The 26,488-nt window shown below is 38.9% G+C and overlaps 1 protein-coding gene across 1 annotated transcript in view; it reads right to left on the reverse strand.

The window, feature by feature from the left end:
• LOC311289085 (uncharacterized protein) overlaps nt 1-26,143 on the reverse strand; it is a gene marked incomplete at its 3' end in the record, with an annotated part of 76,482 nt that extends 50,339 nt beyond the window's left edge. Inside the window, exons 1-3 of the mRNA XM_084406843.1 lie at nt 26,052-26,143; nt 25,864-25,945; nt 1,428-1,650 (exon numbers count right to left, since the gene is read on the reverse strand). Coding sequence (XP_084262969.1) covers nt 1,428-1,650; nt 25,864-25,932 — 292 coding nt within the window. The 5' untranslated portion in view covers nt 25,933-25,945; nt 26,052-26,143. The remainder of the gene's footprint in view (nt 1-1,427; nt 1,651-25,863; nt 25,946-26,051) is intronic.
• Nucleotides 26,144-26,488: the final 345 nt, after the last annotated feature.

Below are 26,488 nucleotides of genomic sequence, written 5' to 3' on the forward strand. Positions count from 1 at the left end.
ATGATTGTTTTATAAACAAGGCCCGGTTCAACGCCGGATTTGCAGATCGTCTAATGCTTAAGGATGGAGCAGTCCCAACGATAAAGGTTCAAGGCCATGCGTCGAAACCGCAGGCGGTGAGTAAAACTGCTTCTTCAAATGTCTGTGTGTTGTTAGCTATCGGCGCGTAAGCACAGCAAGTAAACAGTGAACAGCGCTCGTGATTCTTTAGCTCCGCCCACACGGCACGCCTCCAGACGCTCGTTTTTTTCCGGAAAGACTCGGTACAGCCTATCTTTCTTTTATAAATATAACAAAACTAAAGACTTTTTGGAGATAGAAAGGATGCGATACTACTCTATAGGTACTCAAGATTAACATGAGATTGACTGAAACTGAGTGTTTCACCCCCCCTTTAAGTGCATTTTTTAAATGCACTTTGTAATTATATCTAATAAAGCTTAACTTAAAGTAAGAACACTTTCATGACAATATTTCTAAACACACTTTTGTGCACTTTTTAAAAATGCATTTTGTAATAATATCTAATTAATTTTACTTAAAGAAAATACACTTTCATCACAATATTTCTAAACGCACTTTTTAAAAAATGCACTTTGTAATAATATCTAATTAAGTTTTACTTAAAGAAAGTACACTTTCATTACATTTCTAAACACACCTAAATGCATGTTTAAAAATAATATTTTAAATGTGTTTAGTCTATAATATACAGTATACTGTGTGCATTAATGCACTTGAAATGTATTTTGTCCTGTAAACGGCAATGCATTTGCTTAAACAGTATTCTCCAGTACAACTTACTGTTGACATTTTTATCACCAGCCCCTGCTCTATGAACTGCAAGCGTCAGTTTTCTATATAATATTTGACAATAAAATATAATTCATGAGAGGAGTACTTAATGTATTAGTAAGTTATTGTACTTTACATCTGTGAACAGAATACTTTAAATATCATTATTTAAGTCAATTAAACACACATTTAAGTGCATAAATAGCGAGCAAAAGTTAAATATGAAAATATTAACAGAAAATATCAGAGAGCACAAAATCAGACTTTTATTTTATTTTGTGTAATCCAATTTTTAAAGTGTTTAAAGTTTGGATATATGCTTTTTTTATGCCTGACCATGTTGTTTGCTATTCTGATAATTTTGCATCCCACCCCCACCCCCGAGTTTTGTACAATATATTTTTACATATATTGTGCGTTTTGACATGTTTTATTTTTTTGATCAGTGATTGTAATACTGTTGGCATTAAATTAATCCTATAAAAGCCTTCCCAGAAGAGTGAAGCTTATTAAAACAGCAAGGGGAAATAAATATGGAATGGGAGGTTAAAAAAGTATGGTTAATGGTCGGGGGTGCACATAATTTTAGCTGCATAGTGTTGTGCAGAACCGATATGTTTGCAGGAACTTACCGTGGTTGGGACAGTAACGAGTTCCACCCTCAGAGGTGCAGTGCAGCTGTATCCTGGAACGGTCGTAGGTTTCACTTAAGATGAAGGAGGTGTTGCCTTTGTGGGTGTTAAACTCGTAATTAAAACTATCTGTAGTGTGATTATCATATCTGATGAAGATGTAGCGGTGGACTACCCTCTCCTCCTCATAGGATGTGGTTTTGTTAGGACCAATTTGTGTTAACTGGGGAGCAGAATTATACATCAGTTTCCATCAAAAAAGCAGTGGATAAATGGTAACACTTTAGAATACTGTTCTGTCATTAATGAATAACTACATAGGAACATATAAGAAAATGCAATATTATCCCTCTGGTGACTATTATTAAGTAACAAGAAACTCTGATTAACAAATAAATAGTAAGTAATAGTGCTTAGTCAAATGTGGTAGTTCACTATTAGCTAATCAAGGATTAAAAAAACAGCTTTACAGTGATTATAGGAAATTTAAGTAACAAAGATTGTTTTGGCTTTAAAGCACCTCTAGAATAATGTTATTGTCCAGCTAAAGTTATTTTTGATTGATTCACTTCATTTGCAAAGATCATTAGTTATTAAATTATGGGCCCCTTGTGAAAAAGAAGTGTGCTTAATAGTATTGAAAGCATTCTTTTTGTGTGCTTCAAATAATAATAGTATATATTTTTTTAAAAGCACACTTGCCGATAACATAATATAATTAAAATTAAAGAACACTTAAGTGTACTTAAATGGAATACACTTTAATGAAAATATTTCTTAACACACTTAAGTGCACTTTTTAAAAAATACACTTTGTAATAAACTCTAATTAAGTTTTTCTTAAAGAAAGTACACTTTCATGACAATATTTCTAAACACACTTAAGTGCACTTTTTACAAATGCACTTTGTAATAATATCTAATTAAGTTTTACTTAAAGCAAGTACACTTTCATTATTTTTCTAAACACACTTAAGTGCATGTTTGATTTTTTTTTAATGTGTTTAGTCTATAATATACAGTATACTGTGTGTATTAATGCACTTGAAATGTATTTTGTCCTGTAAACGGCAATACATTTGCTTATACAGTATTCTCCAGTACAACTTACTGTTGACATTTTTATCACCAGCCCCTGCTCTATGAACTCAACTACAAGCGTCAGTTTTTTACATAATATTTGACAATAAAATGTAATTTATGAGAGGAGTACTTAATGAAATATATAGTTATTGTACTTTACATCTGTGAACAGAATACTTTATATATCATTATTTTAGTCATTTAAACTTATCAAACTTTAATTGCATTAATTGCAAGCAAAAGTTAAACAAATCTAAACATAGGGGTCCTTTAGTCAAGACCCCTACCAGGAAGTCCCCCAGATGTTTGGATGTGCTAAGGAGGTTAAAAGATGAGTGTTAATCTCTTATTAATTTGATATATTTCATCATTTCTGTCAGACCATGAACGTGTCCATTTTTGATAGTCCTGTGGTGTGACTGATCTAGACTGATCTAGTTCGAAAAAAAAAATTTTTTTTTTTTAAAGATTCATATTCAGGTTTAAAACAATGAACTTATTCAGTTCCTGTAATGCCCAAGGCCAGTCTTGTATAGCAATGACTCAAAATGGCTGCAAAGGTGAAAGAGTCCTGTAGTGTGACAGCCCGTCCTGTAGTGTGACATAATTAAGTCAGATGTCTAGCTAGATTCTCGTCTGTTATGTTTGCAATATTAAACATAAATATAAATATATCTCTGTCTCTATATATATTAAACAAATATTGCAAATATTATATATAATATACCTATATTATACATATATTTAAACATAAATATATATCTGTTTTCATTATACATAATATACCTATATTATACATATATTAAACTTAAATATATATCTGTCTTCATTTGTTTGTTGTATGTGTATGTTAACAGTCACTAATCATTGTTTTTAAAGTGATTTTGGTCAGTTTTTAGGCATGAGCAAAGAAAGGACAAGGAGGTACAGGGAAAGGTTAGCACAGGATGAAGTCAAATTTCTCTTGTTCACTGTTCAAAGAGTTGAATTGATGATTTTAACATGCTTTTAATTATTTTAGCATGATTTAATGACTTTCTCCTGAGAAACAAGATATTTGTTTAGTCTTTTAAGTTAAAAATAAAAATGAATCGTCTTTATTACGGGGTCTGATTTGACGCCTCCAAAATGTTAATTATTCAGTATGTCTTGTTCACTATGTTTTTAGTTCAAATTCATACACTAAGTAATAAGATTGTACTGATATGTTGCATTTTCATTACTGTTCAAATAGAGATGCAAATGAACTTGTTTGTTACAAAAGTATTCAATAAATTTCACCATAAATGTTCATACAGTGTTTAATTTCCTCCTGTGGTGTGACGGGATGTTCTGTGGTGTGACATCACTTCAAACACAATTAAAAGACTTTTACTATGTTAACTAGCTTAAATGATTATATGCATTTGAAAACTTTGCATAATATAACTATATAAAAAAATAATAAACATTTTCAAGTATTTTTTACAATATTTTACACAATATTTCCACTGGAGAGAGTGGTAAAAGATGGCACAAGCAAAGAATATAATCGAAAAACAGCTGTGAAAAAAAATATATATGCAGAATTTTAATGATCATTCTTTAAGAATACTTGTTAAACTTGAAACATACCTGATTTGTATTTGAAATTAATAATATTTCAATATTTGAATTTTATAGTAATGTCATGTCACACCGCAGGACATATTTTGCTTGGAGCTGTGAGAAAAGCTTAATAAATTACATAATGAGAAAAAAAATCTGCTAACCTCTAACAGTTTCAAAAACAACAGTATTTGAACTTTACAAATTCATACAATTCTCAAGCAATTTAGAACTTTGTTTTAAAAAATGCTGTTTCACCCTTATTTGTCATCTACCCACTCACAAATTCTCAAACTGTTCCCTAGGTTTAACAAATCGTGCCCACGGATTAATAAACCGTTCCCACGAGTTTCTAATCCGCGCTCTCAGATTTGTTAACCGTGCCTTCAGTACGTTGTTAACAAATCTTATGAATCCCGCGGGCCAAACACAGCCTGCCACGACTTTCAATTAGGCCCGCCAACAAATTCTGGTTATCAATTTAATGTGGCCCGTGCGCTGTTTAAATATACATCTGTGACAATTACAACATTGAGACACAGGTGGTGCTGTCATGCTTCACTCAACTCGCTAATTTTATTAGAGAATGCAGCAATAAGTAAGGAATAATTGATGACGGGCCGTTGAATTTTTAGCAGATTAATGCAGTTATTGAGCGAGAGAGAGAGAGAGAGTGTGTACGATAACCCAGCAAACACATTTACGTTTGTGGCAACGTCTGTGGCACGTTGCATTTCTGCTATGGCAACGTCGCTGGCTACGTGCTCGCAACATTGTAACGTAGAATTGTAAGATGCAACAGGGCTGTAGCAATGTTGTTGCGCGACATTCAGCAACTGAGAGATGACGTTCTGACAATTTTTTTTAATGCTAGATAGGCCTATAGATATCCCCCATTTAGCATTTTATGTTTTGAGGTTAATTTTTAATTAGTCAGATGCTAGATAATTATATACTTTTTAAATATTGTTTATCCTTATTATTATTTAATGGGGCTAATCATTAAATTAGCCTAATTATAATTAACGTTTGCAAGCGTACACTTTGAAGAGTAAAAATGACAAAATGTTACGTAAAACTGCATATGGTAATCAAATTGCACTTTCAAAAATCATACATTTGTGAAAAAAGACAAAAACACAAATATACAAATTTCTTTTAAGTAGGCCTATATTAAATCAAACATAAAAAGCAAAGATCATAACATTTAATGAACAAAACCGGGTTCTGTATATTGCAGACAGGGGAGTGTAGTTGAAAGCCGGGTGATAAAGGACGGTAACCGGAATCAGTCCAGGAAACATCCACAAATCCAGAGGAGCAAAGAAACGAATGAGACCAAATAGCAGACAAATCAAATGAAAAACTAAACAGTGTGAGCAGGCTGCCTTAGTCATATTAGGAAATGAAGTTGTAGGTTGTGTTTGAATAATTACGTATCTTATTTAGCGGAGGTAGGCCAACGGGCGGTTGAAATTTAAAAGGCTGAATTTCGCACTTCAGGGCAATGACGAGTACACATGTAGTCCAGTGGCAGTCAAGACACCATAGGCACAGTTTAACCTGTTAAGCTGCAACCCCACTTTTGAAAAATCCCCAGAAATGACATACCCAAACTGAAACAGATACAGTTCATGAACCCTTGGTACTAAAAGCACAAGTATGATCTCATTTGAAAGCTGACACCTGGTAGTTTATTGTAAATGTATAATTAATTATTGTCATAATGAATTTTTTTTTATAAATAGCTTCAAAGTTTTGTAAAGTTATTAGAAATGTATTTTTATGAAACATCCTCATGAAAATAAAATTGAAGTTGGCACTGTAGCAATCTAGAAATGCACCACAGCTAAAGCCACATGTCTAAACATTTTATATTTAAAATCTGAAGATGATAACTCTGTATTTAGTTAAATGTTTTTCAAGATCATGTCATGTGACTTTATTTTGATTAGACTTTAAAATGCTACTGGTGTTTAGTCATCATCTATTCAGTCTATTGTCTCTATTGTTTTGTGGGCAAACGAGCCCTCCCATTCAGTCTCAGTCTCCCCATGCACACATTCACCTAACGACTGGCTATTCACAGGCTATTCATAGGGTTTCAATCCCTAATTTCTTTTATCAAAGTTCTCACTTCACATTTGAAACTGTATCAAATGCCCTTCTTGAATAAAGAAACATTTCAGTAAGCATCCCTATTTAGAAAAAAATCATAAAAGTATAACTGCTAGACGTGGCAGGTGCACCTGGGGCTAGCTAGCATGTTAGCTTAGCACACCATCAATACACGACAATATATGAGATTAAAACCATGTTTGTGCTCCAAACTTACTTTATAACGCAAGTCGAGTGTTTTAAATAATCTTCTGTGATCTAATTTGTTTTCAGATAAAAAAAATCAGACAGAAAATATATTATTTTATAGTATTCTCCACGATGATAAAGTCTATATCGATTAGCATTACATTATAAATATAATCTATTATTATGAAAATACCTGGCATGGCTTGAAGAACACAGGTAAATCAAATATCATTGCAATCATGTTTATGGTCTTCAAAACGTCTTTATCTGCATGTTACAACGATCTCTGTTAGCTTTGTGTGTGTTCGAGGCTTCCTGGAATGTCACATGATTATGGCTCTTCTTCATGTTCCATATATGGACTATTATTGTGAATGTAGCACCCTCAGGCTATTGGTATGAATTGAAAACACAGTAAATCAGACTATGAAGCGCTCATAATGATTACATCGACGCATTTTGGTATAAATTCAATAAATATTATTCCTGTCTATAAAGGAGTGTTTTTCTGAATGGGAGCTGCTGACGCTCATAATTCATATTAAAGGTATCGACTCATTTTTTTAATTTCATAACTCCCGACACAAATTAAGACATAACTGTCACTATAAGTTTCTCAGAATACAATGGTGGTCAAATACTGAAACTTGAGTCTTATATCTTTTTAATGATGTATAGTTTGTCAAGGTATAACATTAAATCTGATAGTAACTTTAAACGAAAAAAAAAGCATAACCGGGTTTAGGATAGAGGAGCACCTTAACCATCCCAGGTGCAAACTCAAGGCACGAAGGAGATACCGAAAGGGCCTGGAGATCTCCTATTCTTTTAAGAGAAGAAATGGTTAGAAGAAAAACAGTTTTGAGGGTCAGAAATTTATCTGAAATAGACTCAAGAGGCTCAAAGGGAGCGACTGATAGACCTTCTAGGTCCAGGGCCATATCTCAAGCTGGAATCCTGGTACGAACTGCAGGCCTCAGCCTCAGGGTGCCACGAAGGAAACGTATAATTAAAGGATCTCTTCCAATAGAAACCCCCCCCCACCGGGGCATGGTAAGCAGCAATAGCAGCAACATAGACCTTCAGTGTGGAAGGAGATAACCCTGAAGCAAAACGATCTTGCAGGAACTCAAGTATTGAACTAATTGTGAGAGTAAAGAGTTTAGTATGGTCTCTACAACCTCAGTTTAGAGACCAGAGTCTATGAGTCAGGCCCCCTCAGAGGCCATACCCACAGGTTGAGTGTTTCTGGGCAGGGATGGAGGATTGCTCCCTCCTCCTGAGATAGAAGGTCCCTCCTGACCGGCAGCTCCAGGGGAGAGCCGTCTAGAAGGGATATTAGGTTCGAGAACCAAATTCGGCTTGGCCAGTACGGAGCTACTAGCAGTACACTCGCTCCGTCCTGGCAAACCTTTTTCAGAACTCCTGGGAGCAGAGCGATCGGGGGAAAAGCATAGCCTCGGCCACATCTGCACCATGGCATCCAGACCTAATGGGGCTGGATGTGTGAGTGAAAACCAAAGTGGACAGTGCGTCGTATCCTGAGACGCGAACAGATCCACCTGTGCCTTGCCATACACTCCCCAAATGCGCTCCACCACCTCGTGGAGCCTCCATTCCCCGGGCCTCAGCTCCTGCCTCGACAGGATGTCTGCTCCTATATTCTGATGTCCCAGAATATAAATTGCTCTCAGGGAGAGTAACTTCTCTAGGGACCACAAGAGAATCTGGTGTGCCAGTTTGAATAGTGGACGTGAGCGCAGACCCCCTTGATGATTTATGTAGGAGACCACCGACGTGTTGTCTGTGCGAACAAGCACGTGATGGCCCCTCAGGTCTGGAAGAAAATGTCTCTACGCATTGAAGACCGCCATCATCTCCAGGCAGTTTATTGCCAGTTTATGTGAAAGATGATGACCCTTCCAAAGACCTTGAGCTGAGTGGCCTTCCGTTACCGCTCCACAGCCCGCGAGAGAAGCGTCTGTCGAGAGCGAAACTCGATGGCAAAGAGCTCCTAACACTGGACCCTGGGATAGAAACCAAGGTTTCCTCCATATAACCAAGGCACGGAGACACCACAATGTTATCTTGATCATACGGAGTGGGTTCCCCCTCGGAGAAAACCCTTTGGTCTTGGGCCACCACTGCAGGGGCCTCATGTACAGCAGGCGGAACCGAATAATGTTGGACACGGCTGTCATCAGACCCAACAGTTTTTGGAACTGCTTTACAATGAGTTACTGGCCTAGCTTTATCTCTTTTACAGATGTGATGATTGAAGCGACACTCTCCTTCTGTTGAGCTCTGTGTAAGGAGCTTGACGGCTGGAGCTGCTCACGCCCAGCAGCCCCAGAGGCCTGTTGATGGCGAGGGAGATACCGTTTGAATGCCTCCGCTTGCTTTTTCGCTTCTTGAAATCTATCTACTACTGCTTCACCGAATAGACCACTAGGCGAAAGCGGGGCATCCAACAGAAAATATTTATCTTTGTCTTTGATATCAGATAGATTTAACCAAAGATGTCTCTGTAGCCACATTATCTGCCATCGACCGCCCAGTAGCACGAGCGGTCTCTTTAGTGGCTTGAAGAGACAGATCGGTGGCCTGACGCAGTTCTCAAACTACGTCAGGCCCCGCCCCCTCGCCAATCTCGAGGTCCCTCAGCAGGTAAGTCTGATACGGTTGTAGTATAGCCATGGTATGAAGACATGCACCAGCCTGACCTGCTGCCATATATGCTTTACCCACTAACATAGAGGAAGTTTTTAAAGGTTTAGTGGGCAGCATTGGGGACTTCAAGGACGATGGCAATGCCGGAGCATCGTCCTATAACCATATTCATTCAACCCTCTCAGAGTAAACATGAACTTGAGGGCTAAATACTCTAGACGAATAAGGTTTATTCCATGATCTAGATAACTCTCTGTGAAGATCTGGAAAAAATGGAAGTCCCCTAGGTGGAGGTATTGTGCTTGATGTGAGGAAATGTTCATCTAAAAGGCTCTTAGGACGGGCACCTTGTTTCTCGGCTGGCCATTCAATATTCAACTTAGACACAGCTCGAGACAAAACCTCCACCAGCTCCTCATGCGCTGGGGAAGAAGCTGGCATTTCTTCTTCCCCTGTTTCGATGCTCAGCACATCTAGTTCCTCAGAACTAAACGGCTGATGCACCAAAAACGCAGGGCGGGATTCTAACTCTAGAGAGAGAGCACTGGATCTCACGGGTAAAGGTTGAGAAAGGGCGGGGCCCGTCTCAATCCCCTCCGTGAGCCGAACCGCCGGGAACGCTCACCTGAACACTCTCCTCAAAGAGTGACAGGCGAGAGCGGAGCGGCAGCCTCTCACAATGCTCACAGTCAGCCCCCTCGAAGGCTGACAGAGCATGCTCCGCTCCAAAAACACAACACACAAAGTTTGTGTGTATCCCCACCCGTAAGATAACGAGGGCAGGGAGAAGCACACGGTTTGAATGATTGTTTGGACGCCATAATATAAAGATTGGAGCTGTATAGGTTTCGTGACAGACAACAATAAACATGACAGACAGTTTGACAGAGCGCTTGCTGAGGGACAGAAGCTAGCACGGTCGTATACCGGATGTGCTTTTATCCTTTCCTGGTCATGATGTCACCCGCCCGTGATGTTCACTCTCGCCATAGGACTAGTTGACACATGTGCTTCAGACGCAATCACGCAGGGGCGTTCCCAAAGTGTCATTGACATATCACGAGTTCCCTCGAAAGGGAACTGATATACTGTACACTCAAAAAAAAAAAAAAAAAACCTTCCTTTTACAGGTAACCTTTCCCTTCCGGTAAGGTTGTTGGTTATTGGTAATTACCACAGGTAACAAGTATGTAAATGCAGAGAAACTACAAACTAACTACTAAGTATTTACCTGGTAAGCATATGGTAAATTATAGTATTTTAGTGTGTAATTACTTAAGGTGATTAGTATGCAATTACAGAGAAACTACCAGGGAAAAAAACACCACTGTTAAATATCAACTCAACAAAGTACTGTGTACTTGTTACCTGTTTAGGTTGGTAAGGACAAGCGAGCAACAAGAGGCTCGACTGGAACGCGCAACTGTGTGTTTTTCTGGAATACTCTGCTCTCTTGTTATTGTCAGCGTTGCTTTGTAGTCAAGGTAAGCCCATCTTCGATTCTCAGCTTCCCTTATTTTTTGAACTTCACATAATTGTGTATTTTAGTTTGACGCGTTGCCACATTAAACAAGCAGCCGCGAGTGAACATTATTATTGTTAAAGTCTAATTTGCACTTTAAGCCTCTGCTCCTAGCACTTTCAAAGCGAAAGTTGGCCCATTATCGCGTTATCCACTTAATTGCAAGACCGAACCAGCATCTGTTAGAATACCTTTAAATAGACGAGATTCAGTTCACTCCCGTAGGACAAGCGAGCAACAAGAGGCTCGACTGGAACGCGCAACTGTGTGTTTTTCTGGAATACTCTGCTCTCTTGTTATTGTCAGCGTTGCTTTGTAGTCAAGGTAAGCCCATCTTCGATTCTCAGCTTCCCTTATTTTTTGAACTTCACATAATTGTGTATTTTAGTTTGACGCGTTGCCACATTAAACAAGCAGCCGCGAGTGAACATTATTATTGTTAAAGTCTAATTTGCACTTTAAGCCTCTGCTCCTAGCACTTTCAAAGCGAAAGTTGGCCCATTATCGCGTTATCCACTTAATTGCAAGACCGAACCAGCATCTGTTAGAATACCTTTAAATAGACGAGATTCAGTTCACTCCCGTAGGACAAGCGAGCAACAAGAGGCTCGACTGGAACGCGCAACTGTGTGTTTTTCTGGAATACTCTGCTCTCTTGTTATTGTCAGCGTTGCTTTGTAGTCAAGGTAAGCCCATCTTCGATTCTCAGCTTCCCTTATTTTTTGAACTTCACATAATTGTGTATTTTAGTTTGACGCGTTGCCACATTAAACAAGCAGCCGCGAGTGAACATTATTATTGTTAAAGTCTAATTTGCACTTTAAGCCTCTGCTCCTAGCACTTTCAAAGCGAAAGTTGGCCCATTATCGCGTTATCCACTTAATTGCAAGACCGAACCAGCATCTGTTAGAATACCTTTAAATAGACGAGATTCAGTTCACTCCCGTAGGACAAGCGAGCAACAAGAGGCTCGACTGGAACGCGCAACTGTGTGTTTTTCTGGAATACTCTGCTCTCTTGTTATTGTCAGCGTTGCTTTGTAGTCAAGGTAAGCCCATCTTCGATTCTCAGCTTCCCTTATTTTTTTGAACTTCACATAATTGTGTATTTTAGTTTGACGCGTTGCCACATTAAACAAGCAGCCGCGAGTGAACATTATTATTGTTAAAGTCTAATTTGCACTTTAAGCCTCTGCTCCTAGCACTTTCAAAGCGAAAGTTGGCCCATTATCGCGTTATCCACTTAATTGCAAGACCGAACCAGCATCTGTTAGAATACCTTTAAATAGACGAGATTCAGTTCACTCCCGTAGGACAAGCGAGCAACAAGAGGCTCGACTGGAACGCGCAACTGTGTGTTTTTCTGGAATACTCTGCTCTCTTGTTATTGTCAGCGTTGCTTTGTAGTCAAGGTAAGCCCATCTTCGATTCTCAGCTTCCCTTATTTTTTTGAACTTCACATAATTGTGTATTTTAGTTTGACGCGTTGCCACATTAAACAAGCAGCCGCGAGTGAACATTATTATTGTTAAAGTCTAATTTGCACTTTAAGCCTCTGCTCCTAGCACTTTCAAAGCGAAAGTTGGCCCATTATCGCGTTATCCACTTAATTGCAAGACCGAACCAGCATCTGTTAGAATACCTTTAAATAGACGAGATTCAGTTCACTCCCGTAGGACAAGCGAGCAACAAGAGGCTCGACTGGAACGCGCAACTGTGTGTTTTTCTGGAATACTCTGCTCTCTTGTTATTGTCAGCGTTGCTTTGTAGTCAAGGTAAGCCCATCTTCGATTCTCAGCTTCCCTTATTTTTTGAACTTCACATAATTGTGTATTTTAGTTTGACGCGTTGCCACATTAAACAAGCAGCCGCGAGTGAACATTATTATTGTTAAAGTCTAATTTGCACTTTAAGCCTCTGCTCCTAGCACTTTCAAAGCGAAAGTTGGCCCATTATCGCGTTATCCACTTAATTGCAAGACCGAAACAGCTGTACTCACTCAAGCGGTGAAAGCATTTTTCTGTATATCTGTGTATTTTACGCGCTGTCGCGGAAGCGTCAGCGGAAGCGTTCAGCCCTCGTGTTCAGCCTCCTCGTGTGAAGACCGACTCGGGTAAAGACCATCGACTCTACCTGCGCGACTCCACCGAGCAAGGACACCAGAAAGGCACTTAAAATTCGCCTTTTCCCTTTCCACTTCTTATCTTATCTTTCTCCCGAATCAGCATGTGTTTTCAACACATTCCTGTTATCGTTCGACAACGCCCTTTCATCACGCACACAAGGCAGCGCGATACTGCTAATCTGCGTCCCATTCTCTCATCCTCACACACTCCTCTCTCTCTTTCCGTGGGTCTATGGAATTGTCAGTCAGCAGTCAACAAAGCTGACTTCATTCCAGCCTTTGCATCTCATTCTACTCTCAGTATCCTGGGCTTGACTGAGACCTGGATTCGTCCTGAAGACTCAGCAACCCCCGCTGCTCTCTCTAGCAATTTCTCCTTTTCTCACTCCCCTCGCCAGTCTGGGAGGGGTGGCGGGACAGGGCTTCTCGTTTCCAACAATTGGAAATACTCAGCGCTCTCTTCTCTATGCAACAACAATTCATTTGAATATCATGCTATCACACTTACAACTCCCAGTAAGATCCATATTGTAGTAATTTATCGCCCCCCAGGTCAGCTGGGTAACTTCGTAGAGGAGCTGGATGTGCTGCTGTCCTCCTTCCCTGAGGACGGCACCCCACTTCTAGTCTTCGGTGACTTCAACATTCATCTCGAAAAACCACATGCAACAGACTTCACCTCTCTACTAGCCTCCTTCGATCTCAAACGACACATCACCACAGGTACTCACAAATCAGGCAACCAACTGGACCTGGTTTACACACGCAACTGCATCACAGACAACATTCTGGTGAGGCCTCTCCATGTTTCAGATCATTTCCTCATCACCTTCAGTCTACAACTCGCTACCCCTGCGCCACCAACCCCACCACCAGTCACCCTCAGGCGAAACCTACGCTCACTTTCCCCCTCCCATCTCTCCTCTGCCGTGTCATCTTCTCTTCCCCCACCCTCACAATTCTCATCTCTGGATGTGAATACTGCAACGGATACCCTATGCTCCACACTAACCTCTACTCTAGACAAAATCTGCCCTCTCTCCTCCAGGCCAGCACGCGCTACTCCTTCTAACCCCTGGCTATCTGAGGTTCTTCGTGAACACCGGACCGAACTCAGGGCAGCGGAGAGGAAATGGCGCAAATCAAAAGACTCATCTGACCTGAGTATGTATAAATCTCTCCTCTCGTCCTTTTCTGCTGATGTTCATGCTGCAAAATCTTCATATTTCCACAACAAGATCAACAGCTCCTCCAACGCACGACTACTCTTCAAGACATTCAACTCACTCCTCTGTCCACCTCCACCACCACCCTCCTCCTCCTTAACTGCCGATGATTTTGCAAACTTCTTCACCAACAAAACAACAACTATCAGCAGTCAATTCTCAGCTCCACACACACAGGAACCCAGACCGACCCCTTCCACAGCCAATACCCCTCTGTCCTCCTTTTCGCCGCTAACAGAGGAAGAAGTATCTGGCACCTTCCCTACAGCATTCAAGCAGGCTCGGGTCACTCCACTGCTTAAAAAACCAACGCTAAACACATCTTTTGTAGAGAATTACAGACCCATCTCTCTCCTACCATTCATTGCAAAAACACTTGAAAGAGCTGTTTTCAACCAAGTAACATCCTTCTTGTCTCTAAACAACCAGCTGGATGTCAACCAATCTGGCTTCAAGAAAGGGCATTCAACTGAGACTGCATTACTGTCGGTCACAGAAGCCCTACGGATTGCAAAAGCTGCTTCCAAATCTTCACTCCTCATTCTCCTTGATCTGTCTGCTGCCTTCGACACCGTGAACCATCAGATCCTTATGTCCAGCCTCTCATCACTGGGCATCACAGGAACTTCACTCGACTGGTTTGAATCCTATCTCACAGGTAGGTCCTTCAAAGTCGCATGGAGAGGCGAGGTATCCAGAGCACATCAACTGACCACAGGGGTTCCCCAGGGTTCAGTTCTTGGTCCCCTCCTCTTCTCCATCTACACTACATCACTGGGACACATCATACAGGCACACGGTTTTTCCTACCACTGCTATGCTGATGACACACAACTCTTCCTCTCATTTCGACCAGATGATCCCACAGTAGCTGCACGGGTCTCGAGCTGTCTGGCAGACATCTCCACATGGATGAAGGAACATCACCTGCAGCTCAACCTGGCAAAGACTGAGCTGCTCGTCCTCCCTGCCAATCCGTCTCTACAGCACGACTTCACCATCCAGCTTGATTCATCATCAATCACCCCATCAAGGTCGGTCAGAAATCTGGGAGTAACGTTTGATGACCAGCTGACCTTCACAGATCACATTTCAAAGACAGCTCGATCATGCAGGTTTGCGCTGCACAACATCAGGAAGATCAGGCCTTTCCTAACTGAGCACGCAACACAACTCCTCGTCCAGGCCCTGGTCATTTCTAGGCTTGACTACTGCAATGCTCTTCTGGCCGGACTTCCAGCATGTGCTACCAAACCTCTTCAGATGATCCAGAATGCTGCAGCTCGTCTTGTCTTCAACGAGCCCAAGAGGGCCCACGTCACCCCTCTGTTAATCTCTCTGCACTGGCTACCTCTCGCTGCTCGCATCAAGTTCAAGGCATTGACGCTTGCTTACAGATCTATCACACGCTCAGCTCCCTCCTACCTTCACTCACTCCTACGAGCCTACATCCCCACCAGACGCCTACGATCAATCAACGAGCGACGTCTCGTGGTTCCATCACAGAAAGCCACAAAATCACTTTCCAGATCATTCTCATTCACAGTTCCATGCTGGTGGAACACTCTCCCCACCCTCATCCGGAATGCAGAATCCCTGACAACATTCAAAAAACAGCTGAAAACCCATCTCTTCCATGAGCACCTAAACTCATAAAAAAAAAAAAAACACCTTTCCCTTAAAATCCCACTTATCATGCTTATGCTACTCTGAATAATGCATGAACTTCGTATTCTGAACACTTCTTGCGTTGTTGTTGTCTTTTGCCTCTTCATGATGACTCGCTTAATTTAGTCCTGATTTGTAAGTCGCTTTGGATAAAAGCGTCTGCTAAATGACTAAATGTAAATGTAAATGTAAATGTAATAACTCCGATTTAATTGTGTACTTCCTCAGAATGTAGGCAGCCAAATTTTAGAAACACCTCCAGTATTACCCATCAATTCAAGTTAGGTTTGTAGTTATCCTAGGGTTATGTTGGTAACAGTCCATGTTTATTTATTACTATCTTGAAATTAAGACGGTAGTTTCCAATAAATTACCTTGTCTTGCATAATTGTTGTTCATTGCTACACCCATTAATAGAGGGTTTATCAAATAATTTACCTTACACTTACCTGGTAACTACCCCGCAGGAACAGTTTTCCCTAATGTCATGGCACATCTTAAATTCTGGGTATGTTCTTGCAGATGTTTTTACAATTTACTCAGTAAGTAAAGTGCAACTGTACTGTAAAATGAAGCCTTGTTTATTTCCATGGTATTACCGGAATTGTACCATATAACTTGATCATTCCCTTTTCCATATAGTCACAATTTTTTATCTCATATGTCCTGCAACGTTACCAAGGAAAACATGACAATTTACTCAGTAAGTAAAGTGTAACTGTACTGTAAAATGAAGCCTTGTTTATTTCCATGGTATTACTGGAATTGTAGCCTACCATATCATTCCCTTTTCCATAGTCACATTTTTATTTATTTGTTTTCCTAGTATGTCCTGCAACGTTACCAAGGAAAACATGACAATTTACTCAGTAAGTAAAGTGCAACTGTACTGTAAAATGAAGCCTTGGTTATTTCCATGGTATTACCGGAATTGTACCATATAACTTGATCATTCCCTTTTCCATATAGTCACAATTTTTTATCTCATATGTCCTGCAAAGTTACCAAGGAAAACATGACAATTTACTCGGTAAGTAAAGTGTAACTGTACTGTAAAATGAAGCCTTGTTTATTTCCATGGTATTACCGGAATTGTACCATATAACCTGATCATTCCCCTTTTCCATATAGGCAAATTTTTTTACCTCATATGTCCTGCAACGTTACCAAGGAAAACATGACAATTTACTCAGTAAGTAAAGTGAAACTGTACTGTAAAATGAAGCCTTGTTTATTTCCATGGTATTACTGGAATTGGTCCATATCATTCCCTTTTCCATAGTCACATTTTTATTTTTTATTTTTTCCTAGTATGTCCTGCAACGTTACCAAGGAAAACATAACAATTTACTCAGTAAGTAAAGTGAAACTGTACTGTAAAAGGAAGCCTTTTTATTTCCATGGAATTACTGGGATCTTACCCTATAATCTGTTATAGCTACGTACCTGTAGCTATTACAGATTATAGGGTAAGATCCCAGTAATTCCATGGAAATAAAAAGGCTTCCTTTTACAGTAACGTTACAGTTTCACTTTACTTACTGAGAATGTTCAACGTGATCTCATGAGAATACGTGTGTATTTTTACGTAAAGTGTAATTCTACCATACGTACATTTACTTACGTTTTATACACACAGAAACGTATAGTATTTATAGCACTAAAACGTAAAATGTTTGTATTAACAGCACAAAAACATAAATTATTTACGTATGAACAACTCTACCGACGTACATATTTGTACGTATTCTTATTTATGCATATTAAAATCATGGCATTAATGTTTTGACTCTATTGCATTCAAATGCAATAGAGTCTAGATCTAATATTATCACATGGAATAGATGTTGATGCCGTTGAAATTCTGCAGCAGAGCGATGACATCTCAGATCATTATCTAGTCTCGTGTAAATTACATTTAGCCAAGGCTGCAAAGCTGACTCCGTGTTACAAATATGTTAGACCTATCACTTCTGCTACTAAAGATTGCTTTATTAATAATCTTCCTGATCAGTTTCATCATTTTAGCATTCCGGATAGCTTAGAAAAACTTGATATTGCAACAGAAACTTTTAACTCTCTCTTTTCCAGCACTTTAGACACAGTTGCTCCTTTGCGCTTAAAGAAGATTAAAGAAAATAATCCAACGCCGTGGTACAACGAGCACACTCGGGCCCTTAAGAGAGCAGCCAGAAAAATGGAGCGCAACTGGAAGAAAACAAAATTAGAGGTATTTCGCATTTCATGGAAAGAGAGCTCGATTGCTTACAGAGAGGCTTTAAAAGCTGCTAGATCTGCTTATTTTTCAAAACTATTAGAAGAAAATAAACATAATCCTAGGTATTTATTTGAAACAGTGGCTAAACTAACGAAAAAGAAAGCTTCAAACACAGAAGGTTCCAAGCAGCACAGCAGTAATGACTTTATGAACTTCTTCACTTATAAGATTGATAATATCAGGGATAAAATTATAACTATGCAACCGTCTACTACAGTATCGCATCAGGCAGTGCATTGTAGTCTCCCTGAGGAAAAATTTGATTCATTCATTGCTATAGGAGAGGAAGAATTTACTAAACTCGTTAAATCATCTAAATCTACAACATGTATGTTAGACCCTATACCGACTAAGCTAATGAAAGAGATGCTTCCAGAGGTCATAGATCCTCTTCTTAATATCATTAATTCATCTTTGTCTCTAGGATACGTACCAAAAAACTTTAAGCTGGCTATGATTAAACCGCTTGTTAAAAAAATGCAACTTGATCCTTCAGAATTAGTCAATTACAGGCCGATCTCGAATCTACCTTTTCTGTCAAAGATACTAGAAAAGGCAGTATCTTCACAACTATGTTCCTTTCTAGAAAGAAATGATATCTGCGAGGATTTTCAGTCCGGATTTAGACCATACCATAGTACTGAGACTGCTCTCGTTAGAGTAACAAATGATTTGCTCTTATCATCCGATCGTGGTTGTGTCTCTCTATTAGTGTTACTCGATCTTAGTGCTGCGTTTGACACCATTGACCACAACATTCTTTTAAATAGACTAGAAAACTATGTTGGCATTAGTGGAATTGCACTAGCATGGTTTAAATCATACTTATCTGACCGTTATCAGTTTGTAGCAGTAAATGAAGAGATGTCTTATCAATCACAAGTTCAGTATGGCGTACCACAGGGCTCAGTACTAGGACCGCTGCTGTTCACTCTGTACATGGTACCATTAGGAGATATCATTAGGAAACATGGAATTAGCTTCCACTGTTATGCCGACGATACTCAGCTCTATATTTCTTCAAAACCTAACGAAACTTACCAATTCACAAAATTAACAGAATGCATAGCTGATATAAAAAATTGGATGACTCGTAATTTCCTACTTCTAAATTCTGAAAAAACAGAGATTCTAATTATTGGACAAAAAACTTCCTCACGTAATAACCTAGAATACTGTCTAACACTTGATGGCTGCTCTGTTAAGTCTTCGTCGTCGGTTAGGAACCTGGGTGTGCTCTTTGATACCAATCTTTCATTTGAAAGTCACGTGTCTAGTATCTGTAAAACCGCATTTTTCCATCTTAAAAATATATCTAAATTACGTCATATGCTCTCATTGACAAATGCGGAACAATTAGTCCATGCGTTCATGACCTCAAGGCTAGATTATTGTAATGCTCTACTGGGTGGTTGCCCTGCACGCTTAATAAACAAACTACAGCTAGTTCAAAACGCAGCAGCTTGAGTTCTTACTAGAACCAGGAAGTATGACCATATTAGCCCGGTTCTGTTAAAACTGCACTGGCTCCCTATTAAACATCGCATCAATTTTAAAATATTGCTGATTACTTACAAAGCACTAAATGGTTTAGCTCCGCAGTACTTGAGCGAGCTCTTAACGCATTATACTCCTTCACGTCTATTGCGATCTCAAAATTCCGGCCAGTTGATAATACCTAGAATATCTAAATCGACTGCTGGCGGTAGATCCTTTTCCTATTTAGCACCAAAACTTTGGAACAGCCTTCCTACCATTGTCCGGGAAGCAGACACACTCTGTCAGTTCAAATCTAGATTAAAGACACATCTCTTTGACATAGCGTTCACATAATACATTATAGACTTCTATAATTCAATATTAGGCTGCATAGATTAGGTCAGCTGGAACCGGGAACACTTCCCATAAATCCTGATGTACTTGTTACATCATGAGAAGAATGGCATCTACGCTAATTTTAGTGTCTTTGTTTATCCCAAGGTTTTCCCGCAGCCTGCCGGATCCAGGCCGTTTCCAGATCTGATGAAGGACCTTCGCCTGGACCCGATGTCAACGCAGTGCTGAAGTGCCAACTAGTCTCTCCCTATGGAGGATCCCTTTCCCACTCTACAGATAACGCGTCGTCGGGAAAACTCAATTTGCGCATCTACCCCGAATTGATAAAATAAAATAAAATTCTGAATCAAAACTATAAGGAAACACCAGTAATTTGTTTAGGCTTGGTTTGCAGGGAATTCCAAACCTGCACACATATATTCAAACGCACATAACTATAGAACCCGTTCTTAATGCGCATCTGAACGCCATCAGCGTTTCTCACAGGTTCGCGTTTAAAGTCTGTGTAGAGAGAATGGTGTCGTCTTGGCGGCCCTAATTTAAAAACAAATGATCGTTGCGACGGAAGCGAATCAATCAAAACTAACTTTAGCTGGAAAATAACTTTATTAAAGAACCGCTTATAAAGCCAAAACAATCTTACGTTAAATTATACATTTATCTCTGTAAAGCTGCTTTGAGACAATCTACATTGTTAAAAGCGCTATATAAATGAAAATGACTTGACTTGACTTGAAATGTCTTATCAATTATGTTTTCAGTCGCATTTATGCAGTTTACTCAAGAAATAGACTAATAACATTTCGCTCTGTTCGTGCCTTCTGCTGCAAACTCGTTTCGGAGGATTAGCATACATGCAGTTAAACAAGAATACACTTTAAAACCTTAAAAGTACCTTATTTAATCGTTTAACCATTTTAATATTTAGTTTATTTACAGTGAGACACAAAATGCGTTTTCTCCAATAGAACAATAATACACCAAAACCCAACATAAATTCACAAAAGACATCAATTTTATTATAGCCTACTTGATATAATCCAAATCTTTAGAATCCATACGTTTGCAAGAAAGAGATCCAAATTCAGCCCTTTATCCAGTGAGTGATCTTCATCTCCATTTCACAGGCAACCACAACAGCGCAGTCTGTAACTGTCAAATCCCGCGGACCCGCGCTCGGTGATGATGAATTCAAATTCAAAAATTGCACCCTCGAGAAGCGTTACCACATGTTTTACGGCAGTGATATCAAACGCTCATTGGCTCTCGCCTGTTCGTCTATGTTCGTCACAGATTGCGACATGCCGTATTTCAGTCGGTAAACTACATTTGAAATGGAGAAGCGTGCGCCTTCACACAGAGCGAAGCCGGATTAACATGTTCATGGATTAATAACTTAAATTCTGCTCTGTACCTCATTCAAAACTATTATATACTGAAAGAGAGGACTGTGACTGTAACACATCGTCATGTGAACGACTTTTGGTACCGGTTTTGACATTTTCGCAATAAATAAATTATTGTGATTACACGTATGTTGTTTTTCTTCATAATTGTAGCCTATGTAGTTTTCTATTTTTGAAAATTACGTATTAATACTACGTATTAAAAATGAGACCAGGCTGGAATGTTTTAGTTAAGTTGCAGAACACACGGTAAAATTTTGTGATTTCAAAAATGTTTAAACAGTAGCAAAGGATGTGGTAAGAGTCTGGTAAAACCATGGAAATAAACAAGGCTTCCTTTTACAGTACAGTTGCACTTTACTTACTGAGTAAATTGTCATGTTTTCCTTGGTAACGTTGCAGGACATATGAGGTAAAAAAAATAAAAATAAATGTGACTATGGAAAAGGGAATGATATGGTACAATTCCGGTAATACCATGGAAATAAACAAGGCTTCCTTTTACAGTACAGTTACACTTTACTTACTGAGTAAATTGTCATGTTTTCCTTGGTAACGTTGCAGGATATACGAGGTAAAATAAAAATAAAAATGTGACTATGGAAAAGGGAATGATCAGGTTATATGGTACAATTCCGGTAATACCATGGAAATAAACAAGGCTTCATTTTACAGTACAGTTACACTTTACTTACTGAGTAAATTGTCATGTTTTCCTTGGTAACGTTGCAGGACATACGAGGTAAAAAATTGTGACTATATGGAAAAGGTAATGATCAAGTTATATGGTACAATTCCGGTAATACCATGGAAATAAACAAGGCTTCCTTTTACAGTACAGTTGCACTTTACTTACTGAGTAAATTGTAAAAACATCTGCAAGAACATACCCAGTATTTAAGATGTGCCATGACATTATGGAAAACTGTTCCTGCGGGGTAGTTACCAGGTAAGTGTAAGGTAAATTATTTGATAAACCCTCTATAAATGGGTGTAGCAATGAACAACAACTATGTAAGACAAGGTAATTTATTGGAAACTACGTCTTAATTTCAAGATAGTAATAAATAAACATGGACTGTTACCAACATAACCTTAGGATAACTACAAACCTAACTTGAATTGATGGGTAATACTGGAGGTGTTTCTAAAAATAGTCTGCCTACATTCTGAGGAAGTACACAATTAAATCGGAGTTATTACCAACCTAAACAGGTAACAAGTACACAGTACTTTGTTGAGTTTATATTTAACAGTGGTGTTTTTTTCCCTGGTAGTTTCTCTGTAATTGCATACTAATCACCTTAAGTAATTACACACTAAAATACTATAATTTACCATATGCTTACCAGGTAAATACTTAGTAGTTTCTCTGCATTTACATACTTGTTACCTGTGGTAATTACCAATAACCAACTAAAACTTACCATATATTTACCAGGTAAATACCTAGTAATTAGTTTGTAGTTTCTCTGCATTTACATACTTGTTACCTGTGGTAATTACCAATAACCAACTATAACTTACCATATATTTACCAGGTAAATACCTAGTAATTAGGGGACTGTAAAAGGAAGGGTTACCGTGATGGTTCCGTGTGAATTCCTACTCTATTCTATTCTACTTGAAAACAAAGAAGTGCTGCTGCTGCTGCTGCTGCTGCTGGCGAACAGCAGTCTTTTTAATCGGCTTTGGCCGCGACTCTGGAGGGCTTGGAGTTAAGCTTTTCTTTGACAAAAGAACAAAGAACGGCACTTAAGTCATTCTTAAAAAAGGAAGATGTGTTCGTAGTTTTGCCGTTTAATCTATCAACTAGCTCCGGTGGTGGGAAAACGCTCTGGTTGGTTGTAGCGCTATCCTATTGCATACAGAGGGAATTTGAAAGACAACCGTTTATCCTGCACCTCGGATTGAGTTGTGCCAATGGTGAGTTGCCAGACCTAACATTTTGATGTAGGTCTGGCTTGCCAGGCTAATGTACACCCAACAAACACAGAATGTTAGCACAACTTACCCAACCTTCTAACAACATGGCCAAAAGGTTGCTATAACTACGTTATGTGTTGAAGGTTGTTACAGCGTTGTCCCAATGTTGACATTAAACCACAGTTCAGGGCCATTGCTTAAGTTGTGCCTATGGTGTCTTGACAACCACTGGACTACTTGAATTCGTCACTGCCCTGAAGCGCGAATCATCCTTTTAAATTTCAACCACCCGTTGGACTCATTGTGTCGTCTCATTCTTCATCAAGCAAGAATACGTGAGTATTGCATTTAATTTACCTCAGCTAAATAAGATACGTAATTATTCAAAGACAACCTACAACTTCATTTTCTAATGTGACAAATGTAGCCTCGCTCAAACTGTTTAGTTTTTCATTTGATTTTTCTGCTATTTAGTGTCATTCGTTCTTTGCTCCTCTGGATTTGTGGATGTTTCCTGGACTGATTCCGGTTACCGACCTCTATCGCCCGGCTTTCGACTACGCTCCCGTCTGCCATGTACAGAACCCGGTTTTGTTCATTAAATGTTATGATCTTTGCTTTTTATGTTTCATTTATTACACTTAAAAGAAATTTGTGTAGTCGTTTATTTAGTTTTTTTCTTTATTCACAAATGTATGACTTTTGGAGGTGCAATTTGATTACCATATAATAAAGTTGAATTAACGTAACCTTCTGGAATTTTTACTCTTCAAAGTGTACGCTTGCAGGTGTTGATTATAATTAGGCTAATTTACTGATAGCCCCATTAAATAATAATAAGGATAAACAAAATTTAAAAAGTATATAATTATCTAACATCTGACTAATTAAAAATTTACATCAAAACATAAAATACTACATGGGGGATATCTATAGGCAGTGGTTAAAGTGGGATTTGGCAGGTGGGGGAACCCTCAAATTTTGTGTAGGTGCAACAGGGAAAAATTACTCACAGTGGGACAACATATTGAGTATTGTGGTATAGCAGAACCTTTTGGGACAAGAGTGTCACTGTGGCACCAAGCATCACAATACTTATTTAATTGATATTTTAATGGTTTTATTTTGGTCCATCTACATCTACACTGATATGATGACGATACTATGTTAAAATTGCTGAACACCCAAAGTATGGAACACAACCTTGTTTTTTCACTAAGTAAATTCAAACATAAAATTTGGCTCAAGACAACTATAACATAAATAAATCACAACCACAATTATGTAAATTTGACATGAGCCTACTTCACCTTTGTCTTTTAACTCCACTGCAACATCCACTTGCTCTGGCTGGAACAGCAACTGTCAGGGGCGGACTGGGACAAAAATTCAACCCTGGCACTGTAGCCACAACAGCTCACATTACCAGCTAAAACCATCTCAGTGGGCATTCGATTATTTGTCAACACCTGCTCTCTCCTCATCTTCATCTTTCTTTTTCTCTCAGTCTCCTTATCCTGCCATATTTCTTCCCCTCCTAAAGCTGAACTTTGACTGATAGTCTTTTCATTTTCGTCTGTGTCAGTGAAGAAAGTAAACATAGGCTCAACTGATATTTATATTGTTTTATGAATCATTTTCTTAAACAAGTTAATTTACTCAAGGCTACCAGGTATTGTCAATATGATCCTTCTACAAGCTTTGGAATTTGAAAACGTCTGTTTTAAAATGTTAAAAGTAATTTAAATAATACAAACTATAGGCTACGTTTACCGCAGTTGGTGGAAATGCGTCAAAGCATTCTCAGGTATAAATATGCAGCTATTGATTTTGAAAGAATGTTTCATGTTGATATACAATGGTTACATAATGTTAAAACTAATCCTGCTATTGATATCTTTGTAAGACTGCTGACCCTACAGAACTGTGGCAAGGGAGAACTAATTTTCGGCGAATATCAAACCTAAATCTAACTTTACCGCTAACTTTCCTCAACCAGCGTGAATGCACGCATTAGTAATCGCTGGCGTTCTGTGACTGAGAACATAACCTCGGGAAGCGTGTTTGTGAAAGCGTTTGTGATATTACGTTTTGATTTGATACGAAAGGACTCCTTCAGAAGAAGCACCAGTCTGGCTGCAATTTAACAGTGCAGGCGACATTTTTTTTAACAATAGCCTTCCATCGCGGCTATAAATAATATCATTGATATTAATTAATCTATCTATCTATTTATTTATTTAGTTATTTATCGGAGGTGCTGGAACACAGTTTCAGACCGTTCCGGCCCACTTTAACCCCTGTCTATAGGCATATCTAGCATTAAAAAAAAAGAAAATGTCAGAACTTCATCTCTCAGTTGCTGAATGTCGCTCAACAACATTGCTACAGCCCTGTCGCGTCTTACAATTCTACGTTGTTACAATGTTGCGAGCACATAAACAGCGACGTTGCCATTGCAGAAATGCAACGTGCCACAGACATTGCCACAAACGTAAATGTGTTTGGCAGTGATTGGATTAAACAAGTTCATTCTCATGAATAAATGTGGAGAAAAGCTCAGTCAATCAGCTCTCCGAATTAATTCTGTTAACTAATTCTGTGATTTAAATCTGTTAACATCTCAAGAAAATGTGTTTTAGGGTTTCATAACCCTTTAACGACGAACAGTATTCTAAAGTGTTACCGAATAAACAAGCATAACATGCTTTATTATCTGGCTAATCAGAGGACATGCTAACTAGGGAATAATAACTTTGAAACAGAAACAATCATGTGTAGTGAATGCACCAAAATTTCTTACCCCTCTGTTCTGGGTGGCAAAGTGCCAGGTATAAGGAGTGTCATTGACGACTGTAACCGTGGCCCCCATTATTCAGGATATTCTGTTACAGTAAAACATTAAACATTGGTCAGTATTTAACAGCTATGCAAAGTAACTAAAAACAAATAGAATTGCATTATTATAACTATAGTAAAAAGATATGGAACCTGATTTCATTCCTGTGCAGAAAAGTCGGTATCTGTGAGAAAAGTGAAGAAGCTCATGCAGTCTGCTCTTTATAAACCGTCCATCAGAGCGTGAGGAGAGAAGGGGGTTGAGCTTAGGACCAATGATGTGACGTACTTTACTATTTGGTGTTGATGAGATTCTGTCAAAAGGATTCTATAGGAATGAGAAGCCATTTCCTCATATAATTTCCTCCTCTGTCAATCTTCTGGCTCAGCGTGCTCAAACATGTCAGGCAGCAATCTTCAAAAAGAGACCTGTTGTGTAACTCCTGATACTTCATCAGAACATTGAGTAGGTGACGGGCCAGATCTTCATGTGACAAAGATCTTCATGTGACAGGTTATTTTACCTGCTGTACAATGCTCTTAAAAATTCTGAATGAAAACCAACACAGCTAGAGGCTATTTTCTCATAT

This window comes from Rutilus rutilus, assembly GCF_951802725.1.
Source record: "Rutilus rutilus genome assembly, chromosome: 4".
NCBI classification, from domain to species: Eukaryota; Metazoa; Chordata; class Actinopteri; order Cypriniformes; family Leuciscidae; genus Rutilus; species Rutilus rutilus.